The 21,805-nt window shown below is 37.9% G+C and overlaps 2 protein-coding genes across 2 annotated transcripts; one reads left to right on the top strand and one right to left on the bottom strand.

Annotated features, from left to right (window-relative positions):
• Positions 1-108: 108 nt before the first annotated feature.
• LOC107568049 (serine/threonine-protein phosphatase 4 regulatory subunit 2-A-like) lies at positions 109-8,784 on the bottom strand. The gene is made up of 9 exons (XM_016253897.1): positions 8,641-8,784; positions 7,794-7,875; positions 6,064-6,234; positions 5,897-5,990; positions 5,735-5,772; positions 5,520-5,594; positions 5,202-5,339; positions 2,954-3,234; positions 109-1,654 (listed from the first exon to the last, which is right to left on the bottom strand). The coding sequence occupies exons 1-9, from the start codon at positions 8,672-8,674 to the stop codon at positions 1,314-1,316; spliced, it is 1,254 nt and encodes a 417-aa protein (XP_016109383.1). The 5' UTR covers positions 8,675-8,784; the 3' UTR covers positions 109-1,313.
• A 1,859-nt stretch (positions 8,785-10,643) lies between these two features.
• rybpa (RING1 and YY1 binding protein a) lies at positions 10,644-19,525 on the top strand. Its single transcript, XM_016253899.1, has 5 exons — positions 10,644-10,848; positions 11,266-11,391; positions 14,410-14,970; positions 15,964-16,056; positions 17,681-19,525. The coding sequence occupies exons 1-5, from the start codon at positions 10,823-10,825 to the stop codon at positions 17,928-17,930; spliced, it is 1,056 nt and encodes a 351-aa protein (XP_016109385.1). The 5' UTR covers positions 10,644-10,822; the 3' UTR covers positions 17,931-19,525.
• The last annotated feature ends 2,280 nt before the right edge of the window (positions 19,526-21,805 follow it).

The raw sequence follows: 21,805 nt of genomic DNA, 5'->3' as shown, positions 1-21,805 counted from the left end.
TACTAACAGTTTTCAGGTTTCACTTAAACATTGTGGTGAAAATGAATTGTGTATGACCTGATATTCCAGACTTTTATTCCGATAAAAGGTTAGAAATGTCTCCGGTTGTCACAGATTAAGCATATCACTGCTTTTATTGTGAACATTTATTGCTCTTCAGGAATACTGTTGAAAGCCCAAGCATTCAGTTCACATTGAGATCATACAATTTCACTTTTCACAAAAGCAGTGAACACTTATAATCTACAAAATCTAATTTAAAAATTCTACATATCAAAAAGGAGCTGTGGAAATAGGTATGGGTAGAACAGCCTGTATACATGCCTGTAGGAAGCATGAAAAAGTACAGTTTAAGAGATGTTGGTGTTGACAGTGTTGCTCATTTTAACCTTTATACAACTGTTTGCCATTGTTTGATGAAACAAAATGAAAATCTTATAACAAAAAAGGATGGCTCAAATAGTGGTTAAGCATATTACGTCGGCTGAAAAGACAGGCTCACTATATTAAGATACACATTGCAACCAACAGCACTCGAGTATCTAGTGCATGGAAAATCACATTAGTCCATTTTAGAATCTATTTACCAGCATCAGTGGATTAATACATGTCAGTGCTATGTTGGGAAGGCAGTTAAAATCAAAAGGACCTAAAAATAAAAGAAATAGCAAAGAAAGGAAATCGGTCTAATGCTGCTATTGAGCACTTTGTGCTACAAGCCAGCAGATGAATGCAGAAGGCAATATGAGGGAAAAGGGGTGTTCTCCTGGAATGTTTAGACACTGGTCTGCCGGTCGACGGGAATCCTGAGATCATCCGTTGACTAAACTAAAGGAAGTGCACACACACCCCGCACCCCTAAAAACATATGCACATATTCACACAAACCAAAGATTTGCCACCTGTTCACTCTTAGTAGAGCAGGAGAGAGATTGATGAGAAATGAAAGGTGTTTTGCCCGACAGCTTTAAAACGCGTTGATGTGGAGTTTATGAACGCCCATGATTAGAACAGGATTACAGAAAACCACCAAGGACACAAGGATTTCGAGTTATTCAATGGCAAATGCTCCGCTCAACCACCAGAAAGATGAGCTTCCAGTTTTTTTTGTTGTTCTTCGGAGAACAGCCCATATTAAGAGAAGATGCCTTAAGAAGGTTCATAAGGAGTAGATGTGTCATGAGAGGTCTTTGGAGACGTCCCCAGAATGCCCTCCTCTCCTGGTCTATAAATGATCTGCTAAACTTGCAGGATAAGTGATTTTTGGGGGTTTGTACAGTAGAGTGTAAAAATCAATAATGTGCGGCCAAACTTCAGTCTTGCTCCATGGTGTCATCCGCAGTCTCTGAGCTGTCCGAACTGATTTCTGCAGTGGTACTGCCCTCTGCTGTCAGCTCTGTGGAACTGCTGGGACTTGCAGATGGAGTCTCTGCACTGGACACTTCCTCGTCACTGCTGTTATTGCTGCTACTGCTGACTGGGTCATTTCTCTCGTCCGTTTCCTGAGCCTCTGCACTCTCTTCCCTCTCTGACCGCTGCTCTGGTAGATCTGATTCGCTGCCAGTCGCCTGATTGTGGGAAGGGTCGGGTGAATCGTCCGAAGCAGATTTCTCAACCCTGTTTTCTACGACCTCTGACTGTGTACTAGAGGGTTCTGCAGAGAGAGGAGCAGAAAATGTAAATGTATGCAAAGAGATGCTCAACAGCTGCTGATTTGCAAAGATATTAGCACAGCAGTTACACACATGACCAAGCTGGTTGAAATAAAACAAGAAAAATTTACATTATTGGCTTATTTTACACTGACTGAACCCAAATACTATGGTCTTTGATGATTTTCATTCACCCACATTCCAGGAATGTACAATATATATATATATAAAAAAAATAAATACACCAAGTTAAAAGTTTGGACACACTGACTAAATGAGTTTTTGAATGATCAAATGTCTTTATGAAATCAAAATTCTACAAAATAAAAAAAAAGATTAAATTATAACTGAAATAAAGTGTTTTTATTTTTTTTTAAATCACCTAACTATGATTCTAAAATGTTTAAAATATGAATAACCCAAAATGGGTAGGTGTGTCCAAACTTCTGACCATTAGCATTTATTACAGAGCATCTCTTTATTTGTTTATTGTTAATTACTCTTTATTTGACATTCACTGCTCATCCAGTTGGCTTCATCAGCTATCAGATAGTGGAAACTTCCCTGCTTTTAACAAAGACTAGACATAAAAAAAGCTCTAAAACCCTGCGATTACCCAGATACACGCTTTATAAAGACATACTAAATCTCCAGTTTAAACACCAGACCTAACTGGCAGAGGGGGGACAAGTACATTTCCTGAATGAGGCTTTTTACGCGCCAAACCTTCAAAATAGGATTGTGGGATAGGGTTTATGTGAACTCCAGGATGGTTAGCAAATGGCATGAAAGTAATCTGGTTTATTATGTGGAAGCCTATTAAAGTATAATGCATTTTTCATTGCTGCTCATGTCTGCAGATGTTGCCATCGCCGTGCATGTTAGGATTTAGTTTAGCCAGCAAAGGAACAAAAACACGAGTGGGGAAAAAAAAAAAAAGTGAACCAAACAGCACTTTCCATTTTTGGCATGTTCCCCTGAACGGTTACCTAGCTACAGTGGTAAACAGCTGGGGGGGGGGGGGGGGGATGAAACTAAGGTTTGGCCCAAACAAGCAAACCAAATGTGAAAACAGCCTAAAACAAGTAGTTGACAGTCCCAGACAACAGATGAAGCCACTCTGATGATAGGCAAAATAACCTTCAATGAATGGCCAAGGTCCAGATGCTTCAATTAAAATTGATCTGATATTCACATTCTCCATTCACACAGGATGTTAGAAGCAAAATCTCTTTACGTGTATGCCAATATGCTATTAACATAGTTCTGCTGGTAGTCAGTGCACTGGAAAAAGAACGTACCTTGGTCTTCAGTGACGAATTCGTCAGGTTTATTGTCCTTCGCCTCCGCAGTGACGTCTGATGAGGACTGCAGTACATCTGATGAACTCTCTGCTGCCGATGTGCAGGGTGACTGCTTTTCATCCAGCTCTTTCTCCCTTCCATCCTCATTGTCATCCTCTTCTTCAAACTTTAGTCTCTTTGCTTCGTGCATCTCAGTGTTTGTAGCATCATCTTCTTCACGATGTTTACTCTTCACTGGACCACTATGTGAACCTTCTGCTTCTGATGCTGAAGACTCACTAAAAAAAAAAAAAAAAAAAGACAAAACACTTCTTAGACTCCAAATACACACTTTTACAGACCATGAAATCATAATTTGAGTTCTGTAGGCCTTTATACCATGTAAGTTTTAAAGTCATCTATGTATTATTAAAATATTCACCATGCGGCAGAAACGATCGTGGGAAAGACCAAACCAGGTTGAAAGTTCATTGACAAGCAAACATAGTGGTGGAATGAAGAAGTGCAATGGGCAAATCGAGAGAAAAAGCTGGCTTTCAAGACCTGAAGGAACAATCGGCTTAGTGCCGATTTGGACTGATATCAAAATCAGCTGAAATCAGCAGCGTAGCCGGCAGTGGGCGGCACAAAGAGCCACCATTACCAGGAATTGTATAATCAGCTGGACACGCCAGAGGCGGCAAATAATATTTACTGCCTCGCCAAGTCCTGCCATGGCTCCACCCAAGACACTGGCCATGTCATGCAAGTCAAAAGACCTGAGAACCAAATCCTGTGAGACTTCATCCATTTTACGACGGTGGTCGGAGTATTTTTCTAGCATCTGTAATGAGGAATTTCAGCATCCGCCGATACCAAGCCCACCGCATACCCTCGGCCCTGTACCCCAAATCACAAATCGCAGAGGTGAAACTAGCCATGGAAAAAATGAAAAACAGTAAGGGGATCCGGCCCTGATGACGCCGGCGCATGTGATTAACTGGAATTCTCACACAGAATGCGCTTTTGTGTTGACAAAGATGTGACACGGGCAGTGGAATAGATTTTAAAAAATGCCGGAAGATGGGAGTTGAACTTCTTTTAACTTGAGTGCTGCGTTTTTAGAATGCCATTTCATGCATGAGACGCTACAAGAGACGCGAGCACAACAGACAAACACGTCCATGTTTACATAGAAAAAACAATGGAAAAGCAGCGTAATCGAATAAAAACCTGTACAGAAACTACTAGTATATCTGAAATAGTTATAGTTAATAATAGTCTACTGGTGTTATATCTTCAGTCATTTTGAATTTGAATTACCTTGACTTTTGAGAACTTTTTAAAAGCACTTTCCTTGTATTATTTTTGAACATATCAACCCTCTACGGACACCTTGGCAATTGAATCGCCATTGGCTAGTACATTTGTTAGTATACTCGCCAGACTGATATATATATATATGCAACGCAAAGCGTAAAAACAATCAGTAATTATGTCCCCACTGGATGCAACAAATGCCTCGTTTGTAATGGCTTTTATTGGTTTGGTCTCGTCGCACCGGACACATGGAAACCATAGACTGTATGATGGAAACACAGTATGGTGAGGGGCGTAACATTTCCGTCACACGCTTGAGGTATTCAGCCAATCAGAGCACCCCTCTCTTTTTCAGAACGATGAGCTTTGTAAAAATCAACGTGTTTCAGAAAGGCGGGGCATAGAGGAGAAACAATAATGTACATTATGTGAAAAATAGTGTGTTTTTTTTAACCTTAAACCACAAACACATTGCATTTCACCAATTAATGTTCTTTTTAGCAACATCATATGACATCTTTAAACAATAATAATCTAAACAAAGAGTGAAATAAACCATTTTAATATTCATTATGTGAAAATTATCAATAAATTGTGGTGTCACTTCAGAAAAAGGGTCACAATTTTTTTTTCTTCCCCCCAAAAGCTAAAGTACTTCTTTACCAAGGAGACAACAGTGTCAATGAGGAGCTTTAAATGTAATGAAAAATTATGAAATGTCCTGGGAACAAAACGAAATTAATGTAAATCACTTGTAAACTGAATATATTGCATGACACTGAACATTTTAAGAATTTAGATATGTAAAATAACAGCAGTGAAGACCAATGAGTTCTTCCAAAAATGCTTGAGTAGTGAATACAAACAAAAAAGAAAAACTGCATTCGTCAACAGTAGGGCTACGTGGTTTGAACAAGAGTGTCACATCCTGGCCTTTCAGACTTACTTGACTGTTCTGTCTGATTGCTCTGATGCTTGTTCTTTGCTTTCTGTGCTGTCAGGAAGACCGTTGGTAGCTACACTGCTGGACAGGGAGAGTTTTGGTCTGTTCAGTGGCCTGGGTGTTCCTGGACCATTCACATTTCTATCACAGACAATCAAAGACACATCAAGCCAACGGACAGTAAAATTAGGTCCAACTAGTCTCTCTTTACAGCGAGCATGAACATTTCAAACTGAATCGGTTCAATTACTGAATCCATTTAGTGACCCATGAGTGACCCATTATTAAAGTTTCTACAATGCTGGTTAAAGTGATACTCACCTATCTGGAAACGCTGAAGTGTTGCCAGGGAACATGACACCATTCATTCGGTTCACACAACCTGACCCTTTTTTCCTTTAAAAGTAAAAGATGAATTAAAGTATTAAGAACATCAGAACGGTTTTTGAACGCATTCCAAGCATCACTAAAAAACGGTATTGAAATCTGCCCAATCACAAAACGGTAAAACAGAGCAGAAAAAGAGATTAACTCACTCTGAGGTAGGATACACACAACTGACCACCATCACATTCTAAAAAATAAAAATATTTCATTTTAACTGAGCAGAGACAGTAGCTGCTTTAAGACCTTCAGAAAACAAGGCACAAATAAAATCCATTCGCAAAGAATTGCTTATTTCCTTGAACGCAACATACCTTCTCCATACCCCTGAGGAACTTGTCTGTTCCTGTGTAGTTTCTTCTTGGCTCAGTAAGAAGCTCACAAAGACGCTGAATGGTGAAAGGAATCCTGAAAAAAAGTGTTTTATTTTAATTTAAATATTTTCACAAAGGGACTGTGGAATATGTTTGTTGAACCTTACCCGTTGTATCCATTGACAATTTTGAGAATCCTCTGCTTCATCTCCTCAAAGGGAATGTACTCAACGTTTGGATTGGCAGGTCCCCGTTGCTCTGGACATGAGGTTTTAAAATCATCCATCACTTTCTCCAGTTTAAAGAGGAAGTAACCTTTAAACTGAGACCACTGAATCCTGATGATTTAGAAAAGAATGAATTAAAATGAAGATAATTATGATGAAATAGAATCATGAAAATGAGAAACTTCACATTTACAGTTTATTGTAATTGTTTACACAAACAGCACACTCTGAATAGGCAAAAATTGCTTTTAATGTCAGCATGAAAAGGAAATTGCGATCATCTTTTCTTCTCTATTGTGACGTATATCCAAGGTGTAACAGCTTCTTGAATGAGAGAAAATATAGGGCAGGATTTTGTGAATTTGTTCAACAGGATTATGTCCATCGTTTGCTAATTGCTGCGATCTCATGCGAGTGACAGTGACAAAAAAATACTGATGTGCACGGATTAAACCATTTATAATAACACTGCAAATATTCCATAAAAAATAAGAATTGCAGATTGATTTCATGGTGACCGTTTATGCGGCGCGATACGCAACGCAACGTGTAAAAAGACAGTAGAAGTCATTATAATCCGTAATTATGTCCCCTCTGGATGCAACAAATGCCTCGTTTGTAATGAGTTTTATTGGTTTTGTCTCGTCACGCCAGGACACAGCATCACAGTATGGTAAGGGGCGTAACATTTCCGTCACAATCTTAAGGTATTCGGCCAATCACAACGCACTGGATAGCTGGCCAATCAGAGCACACCTCGCTTTTCAGACCGATGAGCTTTGTAAAAATCGACGCGTTTCAGAAAGGCGGGGCATAGAGGAGAAACAATAATGTACATTATGTGGAAAATAATGTGTTTTTTTAACCTTAACCGCATAAACGCATTTCATTACACCAAATACACAAAATGTTCTTTTTAGCAACGTTATATGACCCCTTTAAAACAACTATTTAAATGTCCAAATTACGGCTTAATCTAAGTCCTGTCTGTGAAACTAGGCCTAAAACAATGACATTAGAGAATCAAACTCAGTATACACCTTTTTAATAAAACATACTCGCCCTGCAACCATCCACTCAGGGTAAACAAATCTAATTTGTTTAGTGGTTTCAAGAAGCCCTACAGAAGACCATTTCTGCCTCGGGGGCGAAAAAAAAGGTACTCATGACTTTTTAAATCACACAATTCTGACTTTGTGTTGTGATGTATTTTCTCTGAATTCACAATCAGTGCGATTGTTTTGTGGATAAAAGGGTCTGTCTGGATCACTAAATGTTTGTATACATTTTATTTAATTTCCATATTTATGCACAAAGTGTCAAATTCACATATTAAATTCATGAAATTAACATTTTGTTCACAGAATACATTTTATGATCCATGCATGTCCTTTCAATATAAATTTGCAACTCAGAGAAAAATAAAATCAGAATTGCAAGATGTTAAAAAGGTCAAAACCACAAGATATACTCAAAAAATAAAAACAATTTTGAGAAATGCACTCAGAATTATGAGAAATACAGTCAATTATGTGATGAAAAGTCACAATTACCTTTTTTATTCCGAGGATTAAACCAGACTAGTGTCCTTGAAAGTACTTGCCTATAAAAGCAATATTCCCTCAACAACAGCATCTGTAGTAGAATGTGTCTGAGAGTGCTGAACTTACATGGTCTCTCCTGTTTTTGCAACATGCAATAGAAACTGATCCAAAATTGGGCAGGTTTCCTTTTCTCCTTTCTTCTCGAAATCTACAATGAACAACAAAGAAAATAATAATGCTTCTTGTGGAAATATCCTTTTATTATATCGCACGTTCTGTTTAATAAGACTAATGGCACCTTATTTTATTGTTATTGCTTTTAATGTGCATTCTTTTGTATGAAGAATGCCAATGCAGCACTTTGAAATCGACATTTTTGTTGCAGACATTGAATTGAAGAATTTAAAATACGGTCAATGGAGGAAAACTGAATTATTGATATTTAAAAAGCTTTGTATACAATCTCATACCTTGACTTTATAAACCAAATCAGCATCAATGATATAGGACAGTTTCAAGGCATCACTCAGTAACTTTGGCTCCCCTTTAATACCATAATCCATTTGTTTAAGTCGCACAAATAAGCGCCCGAGAAACTTTTTCGCTGACTAAGCAGCGAAGTTGATGCAAGTAAGAAGTTTCTGAAAGTAAATAAGCGACAAAACCAGTGTATTCAGTGCTCGCATAGTAACAGCAGTGTAGCTCGGAGCTAACCGGCTTTCTACCTGTTCCTGGGTTGCAGAGCACTTTATCAACTTCCGACCGGGAACATCAACACAATCAACTCAAACACTTTTTCTGTGTACTGCGGAGAACCAACCGATATCGATTACTCGTGATATTTAACGGTTTCTCCCGCAGGATCAGCGCCTAGCATCGCCTGCTAGTTTGAGTTCCTAGCTTAGCTTACAAGCTAACGAATTTACCAAACCTTTTCTGTTAACCGTTATTGGTCAGATGGTGCCTGCGGTACCTCTAAATGCTCCCAGAAGTGTGTCGATTTCCATTGTGGAGGTATGTTTGCTACTCTCTGGTCTCTCTGAGTCCAGCTGGAAACAGAAAGATGGCAACAGCGACACGGAGAAAACAGCAGCAGATCTTTAATATGGCGCCGGTGACGTCACTGGCCGCCTGGCTGCTGCTGCTGCTGCGCATGCGCCGTGTCCTCGCGTTGATGAAAACTCTTCATTCTGCATAAATAGACGAGCAAGGGATCATTTCTTCTAAGTGTGTTTATTTATATATTGATCTATAACCCTTGTGCTTATGTCTATTTTTTTAAAGATCTTGAAGGTAAAATTACAAGTAACATTTATGCATATTAATATTTAGTTGTTTAGGCAGAGGCAGTGGTTTTTCAGTCCAGAAAACGCATAATAAAACAGTTCTGGTTGATTTTGATGTTTTATGTCTTGCTTATGAGGTTGCCTTAAATAGCACTTATCAATACCATGTAATGAAAAATATGACTAAAGAATAACAGAATAATAACAAAGGAATTTTAGAACTCAGAGCTTAATTATAGGGAAATGAAGAGCAGGGTGGTAAACATGAACAGATACGTAATTCAGTCAAATGAAAAAAAAATATATGTTAAATATGTCTGAATGTATTTGCAAGGCACTGTAAATTAAAAGCTATCCAGAGGGAGGCAGTGTATGCACGACGAATATAGTTTTACTATTTAAAAAAATAGTGGCTTCTCCTCTCAATTATTATTGCTAACCTTGATTTAAAGTCTTTTTGTTGTTTGTTCCTTTGTGATTCCACAAATAGAGCTTATACAAATATTAAGTGTCATTAAACTTGTGTGTCTTCTTTAAAACTGTAAATGAGATCTGAATTCTGCTACAATAAATTGTGTGTGTGTGTGTGTGTGTGTCTGTGTGTGTCTGTGTCTGTGTGTGTGTGTCTGTGTCTGTGTGTGTGTGTGTGTCTGTGTCTGTGTGTGTGTGTGTGTGTCTGTGTGTCTCTAACCTTGATTTAAAGTCTTTTTGTTGTTTGTTCCTTTGTGATTCCACAAATAGAGCTTATACAAATATTAAGTGTCATTAAACTTGTGTGTCTTCTTTAAAACTGTAAATGAGATCTGAATTCTGCTACAATAATACAATGTGTGTGTGTGTGTGTCTGTGTGTGTGTGTGTGTTTGTGTATAATGACATGGGTATGACATAGGTATTACAACGAGAACATTTTGAGTGTCCCATATTTCAAAAGGCTTATAAATCATTCAGAATTAGATTTTTTTTTTTGAAAATCTAAAAATGCAGAAAGTTTCCTGTAAGGGGTTTAGACTAAACCTGACAAAAACTCCAAAATCCTCCTTTTGTAAAACTGATTAAAAAAAACAAAGTTTTTTTTTTTTAATTGTAAAAATGCAGAATGTTTTCTGTGAGGGCTAGGGTTAAGGTGTCTATAACTATCTGAATATAAAACAAGAAGTCTTTGTAATGTCCCCAAACATGAGTGCGTGTGTGCCTGATGGGGATTTTGCTGTCAGTTTTTCCAGTGTTTCGGTGGAAGCAAGCACATCTGACCTTTTGTGCAAAGGAGTCACACGATCAATGTCACAAATGTACTGGTTTGATATCTGGTTTTCAATTTGTGTAGTGTAGTCTCAGACTTATTTGGACTCCACTTAATTGGGCCGGTTGCATAAACCTCTTAAAAGGTTAGTCATCTAAAAAATTTTCTATAAGAAGTCAGTTATAAAAAAGGGAGAATGGTCTAATTTGAATCCAAAAAAGTAAGTCTGATTACCTCTTGGCAAGCTACTAGTTGGTCGAACTAGTTCTTATTAAGACACGGTCTCAACACAGTGGCTTTGTTTATGCGACTGGCCCTATATCCTATGAAGCATGCCATCTTTTTTTTTTTAATTGTTGCTATTTTTCTTCATAAGTTACAGTAAAGCTATGCCGTTTGCAATGATCACTCACAGTTTCAAATGAGCACACTTCTGTATAGAACATTTAGACTTTTAAACGTGCGCGAGTTGTGATTGGCTCAGGACGAGGTCACGTGACGGAGCGACGCCTCGCGCTGCGGCGGTCAGCGAGTGCAAGTGTGCGATAACAGCAGCAGTGGCTCTGTCTGGAGCTCACACTGTACATTACAGAAGCCCCTCCTCTGGAAGACGGTGTTTCTCCCATTATGGGCGACAAGAAAAGCCCATCCAGGTATAGAACCATCTCATTCGCTCTGTCTTTTCATAAAGCGTCTTGCGCGTTTGTGTACACTGTCGAATAGCCGCGTGATGCGGTTGAAGTCTACTTATTTGTCCTGGTCGGATTTAACAGAAAAAAGCGCAGCCATGGCGGACACGGAGCCTTGCCTGACTCCCGGTATCCAGCTTTAGACAAAGAGAATTTAGGAAACGCCTCCTCTCTTCTTTTATCTTCGCCTTTTTTCAACAGCTAAAGCCCGTTTGCGCTTTAGGCATGCAAAGTCTCCAGATTGCGAGTGTGATAGTGTGTTGTGGAGGACGGGCGTCTGAATACAGCACGTAGAATTAGTGCACTTGATGACACTTGCACTAATTATGGTGCAGCATGCTATTTAAACACCCTAACCAATTCTCCCTTTAAATCTTGCAGGCCAAAAAGACAAGCCAAGCCCTCTGCAGACAACGGATTTTGGGACTGTAGCGTCTGCACCTTCAAAAACAGTGCAGAGGCATTCAAATGCAGTATATGTGATGTGCGGAAAGGTACATCTACAAGGTAAAGTGACACTGCAGCTTAAAAGAGGGAGTTATGCATTCATAACCATCACTAACACATTGCACGTGCATGCAATGAAGATGTCAACACTAATATTTTGTCATGTTGATTGGGGATTATGTCTTTATCCATACTGACCTAATGTGATTCCTGTAGAATTTCAATGACAGGATCCGGCTGCTGTGGAAGTATCCTGGTCTGTGTGCAGGGCCCCATTATGTGATCCTATAGGAAATGGGAAACCGCAAGATGAAGGCTTTAAACAGCTCAGATTTGCTAGTGCAGTGTTGTTGTTCTGTTACGCATGCCGTGCTGTTTGTTCAATACTGTGCAAAATATTAAACACATGGCCGTTTTTTTTGCAGCTTGATGCACTGCTGTGGTCACTTGGTGGAAATGAGTCATAATGCACTGATGTTATCCTATTGACTATGTTATGTTCTAGAATTTAGGGTATTATTGGCACTATGCCATGCAGCCATGGTCTCTGAAATGATATTGGATGAGAAAAGGGGTCTGTCTGTCAAATTAAAGATCAGATATATAGGCCAATGGTGAAAAATAATGCTTTTTTTTGTAGTAGATATTCAGTATGTGCGTACTTGTTTTGCAAAAGCGAAGCACAGATGGTAGTGTATGATTATTTTAGCTGTTTAAGATTTCCCAATAGTGGATTATGGGATGCAGCAGGGATGTTTCTGACACTATTTCTAGGTCACTAATCAAATAAGCAAATTTGTGGCATTGAGTGTATGAACTCTGTAGAAAATATCAGATGTTTCCACCGAAATAGATGCTTTTTGAGATTACCATTTTTTTAAATTAAACTCATTTTTATGCTGATAATTCGAATGAAAAAATGTTTCATTTAAATTATGAACATTTTTAAATTTCAGAGAATAATTTTCTCAGACGTTTGGACCCCAATGTGTATGCAAAGTATTTCGTCTTTCATATTTTCAAACGGTTTGCTCTTAAAATTGACAGATCATGAAAGAAACCCTATGTCCTTTTGAAGTTTCTCTCCATTACCTGTTTTCAGTCAAATGTTCTAGTGGGATGAATGTGGCTAGATTTATCGCAGGTGTTCATGTCTCTGCCAAAGTGACAGTCTTTTCATGTATTGTGTATGCCGTGAAGTATGCAGGCATCTCCTCTCGGCATAAATTGCATGCTTGAATGTTGATTTTCTGGCTTTGTTGAGGCAACAGGATCAGTCCCTGCTCTCTCATAGAGAGGCTGTTTGATGAGTCTGGGTTTATTATGCCGTTCTGAGATGTGCTTCTGCTGACTTGAGTGAGTGTCGTCTGTGTTGTCTGTGTCTGGCCACAGTTACACACCAGAGTAGCAACAGCTGAGGGAATCAGCAGGGTACCACACAAACAAACTCGCACAGAAACCCTTTCTCTCTCTCGCTTTTAAGCTATGTTTTTATGCTGTGAAGTGGACCACACACTTATAATAAAGCAAAAAAAAAGTCAAAGTAGTTTTTCACATGTCAAAGAGGATTTTTGCATAACTCAAAACTGTGGTTATACTCCATAATCACAGTTAATTGATGCAAAAAATGCAATGTTTCCAGTCTAGGGGATGTAGGAAAGGGTTTATGTTAGTAATTGGTGTTTATGATGTTGCAGCAAAGAGAATGTTAATTTGTATTTATTAAGCAAAGTTAACACAATGTTGTTTTAATAAGATTAGGGGATGGTGATTATGTGCTGTCTGTATGAAGTTAAATCTGGAACAAGTAATGTAATTAGAACATCATAGAGAGCCGCCAATCAAAGACATGAACTGCCAGCAGGGTGTTATTAACTCCAGTCCGTGTGTATTTACTGTGATTCTCCCTGAACTGAAATTCACTCGGAGAGGTTGTGTTTCAAACCCAGAATACACCCCTCACTCATATCCTTAACGCATAACTTGGTTGCTCAGAGTGAATCTCTCAATTCTTTCTGCTATGCCAGTATGAACAATTATTGAGAATACGAGACATGAACTTCATGTGTTGGAATTATTGATAGACCAATGTTTCAGCCAAGTAATTGCCATTTTAAAAGCATCTGCATTGGTCAATAAGCATGGTATTTTAACAATTTTAATGGTAGTTGTTCTCACTTGCCTTTAACAGTGGAAAATATACATTTTCAAATATGTTAATAATACCCCATATAATACACTACAGGTAAAAATTGAGATTGGTAATATTTTTGAAAGCAGTCTCTTGTGTTTACCAAATATATTTATTTGATTGTTTGCATTTATTCAATCAAAAAAGCAGTAAAAACTGTAATACTGTGAAACATTATTACAATAAAAAAAACTGAAACTTTTTTTTATGGTAATATATTTTTAAAATTTAATTTATTTCTGTGATGCAAAGCTGAATTTTCAGTGTCACATGATCATTTAGAAATCATTCTAATATGCTGATTTGCTGCTAAAATATTTATTATGGTTGAAAACATTTGTGCTGATAAACATTTTTGTGGAAACTAATAAATTTTTTCCAAGTTTTTTTGATGAACAAAGTTATAAAGAACAGCATTTACTTAAAATAGAAATATTTTGTAGCATTATAAATGACTTGACTGTCATAATTTAATGCAACCTTGCTGAATAAAAGTATTTATTTCTTTCCAATAAAAAAATAAACTTATTTTCTTCAATTAACTTAATTCTTATACATCTATTTGTGTTGTCTCATGGTTTCAATTATTTATAATATTAATTTTACTATTAATATTAATAGGCAAACTAGTTTTAATAACGAATTAGTAGGTGTGTCCAAAATTTACTGTACATATATTAGGGTGAAAATCGGTGGGGCATGTAAGGTTTTAAAATGGTCAGAATGGAATTTAAGATTTTAAAAGTCATCATATTTTAGCAGAAACTGTCCCACTTTACCTGCATATATACATATTGGCATGTTTTGGTCATCTGATGTCCTGTTCTCTATATATTGGTATCAGTGTTGGCAATGCACTTGATTTCTGGAAACGTTTTATTTTCCAGAAAACCTAGGATAAACTCTCAACTCGTGGCACAGCAGGTCGCTCAACAGTACGCCGCCCCACCCCCAGCCAAGAAAGAAAGAAGGGAAAGGACAGACCTGCCTGACGACGAACACTTTGACATGGACAACTCCGACTCGGATAGACTCAGCAGTCTCCACCCTGACTCCGACCATCCCGAGAGATTAGGTCTGGACGGGGGTCAGCTGGACCACAAGGATCGGAGACAGGAACGTGGTCTAGACAAACCGCAGCCGCTCCATACAGACAGGAGGCCTGAGAGAGCAGGACTGACCCTAGACCTGCTGCAGCAGCAGCAGCACAACAGAACAGACGGAGAGCACACAGACCGAGCAATGCTGGACAAACTTCAGCCTCACAGAGAGCACATGGATAAAGATCATCCGCACACGACAGGCTCTGGGATGCAGCCGGCAGAGAGGATGGGTGGAGAGAGAGAGGAACTCAAAAAAGGAAAAATAGAGAGGGCCATGATGGAGAAACACAAAGAGAGACCTAAAAGCCTCACGCCCAGTAAAAAACCCACTGCTAAGAAGATGAAGTGAGTGTTGTTATGCAGCCATGCTCTGCAAGTGGTCTTTTTACTTTTAGTTTGTTCTAATCAGATAATTGAGCTATGAGGATGTTAATAGATGGTATATGCTTTTGGTGAAGCCATCAGTCCACATTATTTCAACTTAATTTTTAAAATCTTGTTTAACAGTGGAATTTCTGGCGGAAAACCAACATTACCCATGATTATACAAATAAATCTCCACCAATCAAAGAATTAAAATGAGCAAATAATGTCTAAAGAACACTTTAGTGTCCACCCACTCCCAAGAAGCACTGCAAATCATGTAATTGAGTTGGTACGCTCTCTGTGCTTTCAAACTACTAAAATATTTGAATACATATGCATATTTTGCTATAAACATAAAATATATTGTTTCTGTATCCATAAGCACCATTAAAATCAATAGTTTCTCCATTTTGAATTTGATTGTCATTTGCAATGCTTCATGGGATTGTAGTTATTTCCGTCATCAAGGCCAATAAGTGTTGCACCTTTGTCTTTTTGTCCGATTTTTTTGTGTGCTTCAAATCAACATTTGTAATGCTGTGATTCACTTTGTAGCTGGTTGGTTTGGTTCATGCCTTGCAATTCTTTAACAAAAACATATTTTTAATATCCCTATGAGAAAATGAATGAAAAAAAAAAAACTTCTGGAGCCAAAGCCACTGAGAAGTGGAGGGCTGTCATTTCTGTTATTCAAGTATCACACAAGTATTCATTTATTGGATAATTTAATAAATGAATAATTGGTGATATTTCATTTGCTAATCTTCAATGAGAAAAGCACCCATTTTTGTGATTCCTCATTTGTAAATCACTTTTGGTAAAAGCGTCTACTAAATTAATAAATGTTAATGTTAGAATTGCAGGCCAGCTACAAAAAATATATTTATAAATGAATGATTAAGTCCATAAAGTGTGGGGAATGTTGTATGGTAATAGTCTGTTACTAATGGCATATTGAATCAACATTTACAGGCCCAAACTCATTCAGAAAGGTCCAGCTGGGGAAAGTAACGGCATGAAGGCTGGCAAGTCTGTCACGAAGAATAATAAATCTATAATTTCACGGTAAGTTCAGAACTGATCTGCTCTTCAACAGTTGGCATGAAGTGGAAATCCACTCTATTTTCTAAATGCATCTTAATGATCTTGTGGTTGTTGTTTTTGTTTAGTTTTTTCTGTAAAATGGGAGACTTCTCTCTGGTTGCGTATGCTGGACGTCTCCAGTCATTTAGTCCATTTAAACCTGGCCCTCCACAGTAGATTGCAAGCTTGCATTCAGATTTTCCTCCTTCCAGTCAACAACCAATGGATAGAACCAAGCCCCCGCCTTACATTTTTATTTTTTCAATAATCCATTACATCTGGATGTACATCACAATAGGTACAAAAAGATCTGTTGCTATGTATGTTACATTGTAGGCTTTTACCTGCATTAGAATATTTTTTATTCCTACTAATGACTTCATATTCAATTTATACTGTTACTGCTTTGAGTTATTTAGAGGAAATCCTATGAGCGTCTAATAGAGCGGCTGCATAATCCATGGGCTCTTTAACTTGCTGCAGTGTAGACCGCTAAAACCGGATTATCATATTCAGAACTTTTGGGCTGAATGAAACATTTAAAGAAACACTCAGCTGTTTATTCAATTAAATGAAAAGTACTAATGACAAAAGCATATGAAAGTAGTTGCCTAGAAAAAGTAGTTTTATTGTACATAAGAGACTACTTATAATGGATGTCCTCACATGAAGCTTAATACTCTTTATCCTCTTATTAAAAGGCACATTTATTTGCAGTGTAAATTAATGATTGGCTACAAAAACATTTGCTTTTGCTTGATGCTGCATCACACTTCTGAATGGCTGCCAGTGCTTTTTGGAAAGATAATTTTTGGTCTCAGAATCATGTAGTTAAAGCAAATACTGCATCTGCAGCCAAAACAAGCAAAAGTTACTTGGCGAACCTTTTAACGTTGCTGACTTGCTTTATATTTAAAGGGTTAGTTTAATATAAATGTTTATATGTGAATAAAAGCCTAAACTAAATCTGTTCATTGTGTAAAACGATTGTCTATATAGTTTTCATTTTAATTTTAAAGTTGTAGTAATTTTGTTGTCTGTATAATTAGCTTTTGTATGGCTGTATTAGATCAAAAGGGTGCTTCTACTAAATACTGAGCAAAGGGTCTGAATACTTAGGACCATGTGATATTTCAGTTTTTCTTTTTTAATAAATCTGCAAAAATGTCAACAATTCTGTGTTTTTCTGTCAATATGGGGTGCTGTGTGTACATTAATGAGGAAAAAAATGAACTTAAATGATTTTAGCAAATGGCTGCAATATAATAAAGAGTGAAAAATTTAAGGGGGTCTGAATACTTTCCGTACCCACTGTATATATACTGTATATTTAAATGTCTAAATGGTTCTTAATTTATTATTTCAGTTTTAGTTGTTTTAGTACTTTAAAGTTAAACTAAATAATATTATAAATGATGCCTTGGCAACTAGCTAGTTTTTATTTTATTTAAATTTTCTATTTTTCCAGTTTATTTCAGTATCAGTTATGAGTAACTGATGACTGTTCATTTCAGGGTGAACTATCCATTTAATAGTCTTTATGCAATGAACGCTGCAGTAATACAGTTGATGTCTAATTCCTCCTTTATTCCCTATTACACTTCAGACCTAAACTGAAGAACGTGGACAGGAGCTCGGCTCAGCAGCTCGCTATAACGGTGGGCAATGTGACTGTCATCATCACAGACTTTAAGGAGAAGACCCGCTCCTCCTCCACCTCCTCCTCCACTGTCACCTCCAGCGCTGGCTCTGAGCAACAGCACCTGAGCTCCAGCTCAGAGAGCACGGACAAGGGGTCATCCCGTGCCTCCACCCCCAGAAGAGACCATTCTTCTGGGCACAATGAGACCATGTGAAGGGGAAGAGATTCAGACACCGCAATCTCACTTGGCGAGGCCCGGAGCTCCTATAGCCAATCTCGTAACTGTACATGGAAGAGGGATCTTTTCAACCCATTCAGACAATGTCCACCGTGACACATCGGCAGAAGTGTACCTGTCGAAAAACCCTCGTGGAGCACCACTTTGTAGATTGATATGTTGATGTTCACGTGAGTCACTGTCTGGCCGAGACCCACTGTATATTCTGTTCCCTACTCCTACCAGATATAATCCATGTTTGTGCACCACGGACATCAGCACTCCCAAGTTTGCATTATTATTGTTCATTGTCATTCAATTGTGCAGACGGCTGTTTTGACTTTGTGTTTAGAACGTAGAATCGTTTATATGCTAAATGTACAGTATCTGAGCTCAATCCTCCATTTCTCATACAGCTCTGTGTCAACGATCTGTTGCTGTGGCTATTTGTAGAAAGCGAGTTCTCGACAAAAAGATCACGCTAGACCACCGTGTACAGAGAGATCTGTTCCCTTATTATTTCATATGACTCTTGTGTGTTTACATGGTGGAAACACAAACTGTGATTATGTGAGTTTACAGTATTATAAATACAAGGCCAACTTTGAAATCCATACGGTGTACCATGTAGACATGTTTTGTGGTTCACAAGATGGTAAGAGAGTATTTAGAATATTGTTCTTTATCTTGCTCTGTTTTTAGACTTTAAACCTTTGCATATTTCTTGTAAAATTATATCAAGATTCACAGTACTGTCTATTATTCAACTTCATGGCAATGAAAGTGTGAAGAGAGAAACCGGCAGTTGTTGGAATATGAAGCAGCTTATCTATTTGTGAGATTTCATACAGTATATTTACAGTTTACCAAGATCTTTACTGAAAATTTGGAAAAATACTCCCAATATAGCATTGTGTAGTAAGAACTGGCTGCTTCTCGCCCATAAGGACGTTTTGCACAGGTTTACACATTCATTCTGACCTTTGTTAAAAATCTAGAAGCTTACAAAACTAATAAAATTCTTCTGAAACTCATTACCTTCTCAAAGCATCTTGGGCACTTTGATGTGATCATCTAAATTTTCTACAACCAGTTTTTTCTTGTGTAGTATCCAGCGTTTAATGTGTTCAAGTCGCCATGAAGTGAAAATGTGCCCTATCTGTTTTCTAAATGCATGTTATTGGTCTTATTGTGAACAGGTCATCCATGCATTTTTTTTGTTGACATGTTTAATCACAATGTCATAACTGGACCTTGAATATGTTGAAAAAAGTTTTTTGTTGTTTTTTTTTTACATATCCATTGAATTTACCACTGTCTTAGCAAACCTGCACAGTGTGAAGTTATGTATTCTTCAATCAACATCTCTTGCTGTTCCTTTAATTACTAGAACATCAATGAATTGTTGTAGGTCTCAATCCCACCCCATTAACCATTAAATCAGAGGGTAAACAAAGGATATTGATACAGTAACCTGTCCTATCCACCCTCTGGTTTTAGCTGTGTTTTGGAACATAATAGCTGGTTTCTAGTTAGTCTGAACTGGTCATCAGCTGCTACCATGCTTCAAAAATCAACTTTACTACCATAATCTAACCCTAACCTTACACAGTTATACTATAATATTATACTAAAATTAAAGTGAAAACTGAAAAAATTAAAATTAAAAAGCTAATTCAAAATATAAATAATTACTATAATAAAGGAGTTAGTATAATCAGTAAAGTAGCTTTTATATTTTCACGATTTTAGTAATTTTATGTGATTTGTCTAATTTATTTTTTGACGTATTTGCCATTTTTATGTTTTACACATTTCTATTTAGCTTTATTTTATTTTAGTAATTTTATGTACTTTTGTAATTTTATTAGAGTTTTTTATACATATTTCTATTATTTTTAATTTATTTTAGTTTAACTTGAACGTTGCTGCGACAACATTATCATTTACTAATATTAAACGGGTCATATGATGCGATTTAAATTTTTCCTTTCTCTGCGTAAAGAAGATTTGTAAAGTTGCAAAGACTAAAGTCTCAAATCCAAAGAGATATTCTTTATAAAAGTTAAGAGTCAGCCACGCCTGCCTAAAACGGCTCGTTCTAACACGTCCCCACATATCTACATCACTATGTGGGAAGATTTGCATAACGCCGCCCAAATGTTCACGCAAAGAAAGAAGGCGTAACTTTTATTCTCGCTGTAGTATTGTTGCCGCCGCCTCCATGTCGTGAAGGCGCTGTGTGCTTCGTTGTGAAAGCGAAACTACTTTGTTTGGTCTTCCAATAGAGGACGATATCCGCTTCGTCATGCCTAGAGCTGATCCGTGCTGGTCGCTGAGGAAATACATCAACTTCGCGCTGTGGATCGCCGGATCGGCTTTCCCCATGGACGAAGCGGAGTCCAGCCCGGGGTCGTCACGTGGTTGCCGCAGGCATCACAGTATGGTAAGGGAAGTAACATTTCCGTCACACGCTTGAGGAATTCGGCCAATCACAACGCACTGGATAGCTTGCCAATCACAGCACGCCTCGCTTTTCAGAACGATGAGCTTTGTAAAAATCAACACGTTTCAGAAAGGCGGGGCATAGAGGAGAAACAATAATGTACAGTACGTGGAAAATAATGTGTTTTTTCAACCTTAAACCACATAAACACATTTTATTACACCAAATAATACAAACAAAATAGTTATTTTTAGCAACATCATATGACCCCTTTAAGCACTTAAACTTTTAAAATTAGATCACTTATTTTAAAGGGGTCATATGACGTTGCTAAAAATAACATTTATGTTGTGTATTTGGTGTAATGCAATGTGTTTATGCGTTTTAAGGTAAAAAATGAACATTATTTTCCACATACTGTACATTGTTTCTCCTCTATGCCCCGCCTTTTTGAAACGAGTCGATTTTTACAAAGTTCATCTTTCTAAAAAAAGCGAGGTGCGTTGTGATTGGCCGAATACCTCAAGCGTGTGACGGAAATGTTACGCCCCTACCATATTGTGATGCCATCTAGTGATGGGAAGTTCGGATAATTTTACCAACTCGGACCTTTGAGTCTCCTTCAGCAAAATTAACGAATCTTTTTTCGAGTAATTTCGTTCATTTTAGCAAAATATAATTAAAATGTTACATGTTACTTCTCTAACACATCTACTACTTACGCAAACTCTGATCACACTACTGGGTCTTCAGTCTATGATTAGCTCACCTCACCTCTTATCTGACAAGTCTTGGGGTTTGAGTCGTTCGTTCATCATGTGACAGACCGACGGAACGAACGACTCAAACCCGAAGACTCGAGAGATGAACTAATCAGTTCTCTTTCCGGCTCAGACTGCATTGGTTAAGCTTATGGGGCTGTCACTTGATGAACGAACGACTCAAAAAACCCGAAGACTCGAAACAGGTGAACTACTTGACTAATTCCAGTACAGAACCTATAGGATGTTGCGCATGCGCGACTGAACGAATCACGAAGTCACATTAAAGATTCGTTCAAGAACGACCCAACACTAATGCCGTCTCCCAGCAGGATGAGATTCAGTCCAGCTGCTCTGCTCGTGCACATCCCATCATCGGTTCTCTTAGCAGTTCAGTCAATGAATGTACTGTTAGGAGTAACTGAATAACTCGGGATATTGTCCGGCCGGAGCGACGAGACAAAAACATTAAAACCCATTACAAACGAGGCATTTGTTGCATCCAGTGGGGACATAATTACTGATTATAATGACTTATACTGTCTTTTAACGCATTGCCTTGCGTATCGCGCCGCATAAACATAAAACCATGTCTGCATTTGTGATCTGAGAAACGACAAACAACAAGCGCTACTCTACACTGCTCAAAACTCGCGTTTGAATCG

This window comes from Sinocyclocheilus grahami, unplaced genomic scaffold, assembly GCF_001515645.1.
Source record: "Sinocyclocheilus grahami isolate Dianchi unplaced genomic scaffold, SAMN03320097.WGS_v1.1 scaffold1209.1, whole genome shotgun sequence".
Taxonomy (NCBI): Eukaryota; Metazoa; Chordata; class Actinopteri; order Cypriniformes; family Cyprinidae; genus Sinocyclocheilus; species Sinocyclocheilus grahami.
This window is presented reverse-complemented; position numbering and strand designations above follow the sequence as displayed.

Coding starts and splice junctions, on each gene's coding strand:
- LOC107568049 (XM_016253897.1), bottom strand. CDS start 8,674: ATGGAAATCGACACACTTCTGGGAGCATTTAGAG. Junction 5,595..5,734: donor TGTGTGTATCCTACCTCAGA/GTGAGTTAATCT, acceptor TTACTTTTAAAG/GAAAAAAGGGTCAGGTTGTG. Junction 5,340..5,519: donor ACTTCAGCGTTTCCAGATAG/GTGAGTATCACT, acceptor TGTCTGTGATAG/AAATGTGAATGGTCCAGGAA.
- rybpa (XM_016253899.1), top strand. CDS start 10,823: ATGGGCGACAAGAAAAGCCCATCCAG. Junction 11,392..14,409: donor CGGAAAGGTACATCTACAAG/GTAAAGTGACAC, acceptor TTTATTTTCCAG/AAAACCTAGGATAAACTCTC. Junction 14,971..15,963: donor CCCACTGCTAAGAAGATGAA/GTGAGTGTTGTT, acceptor CAACATTTACAG/GCCCAAACTCATTCAGAAAG.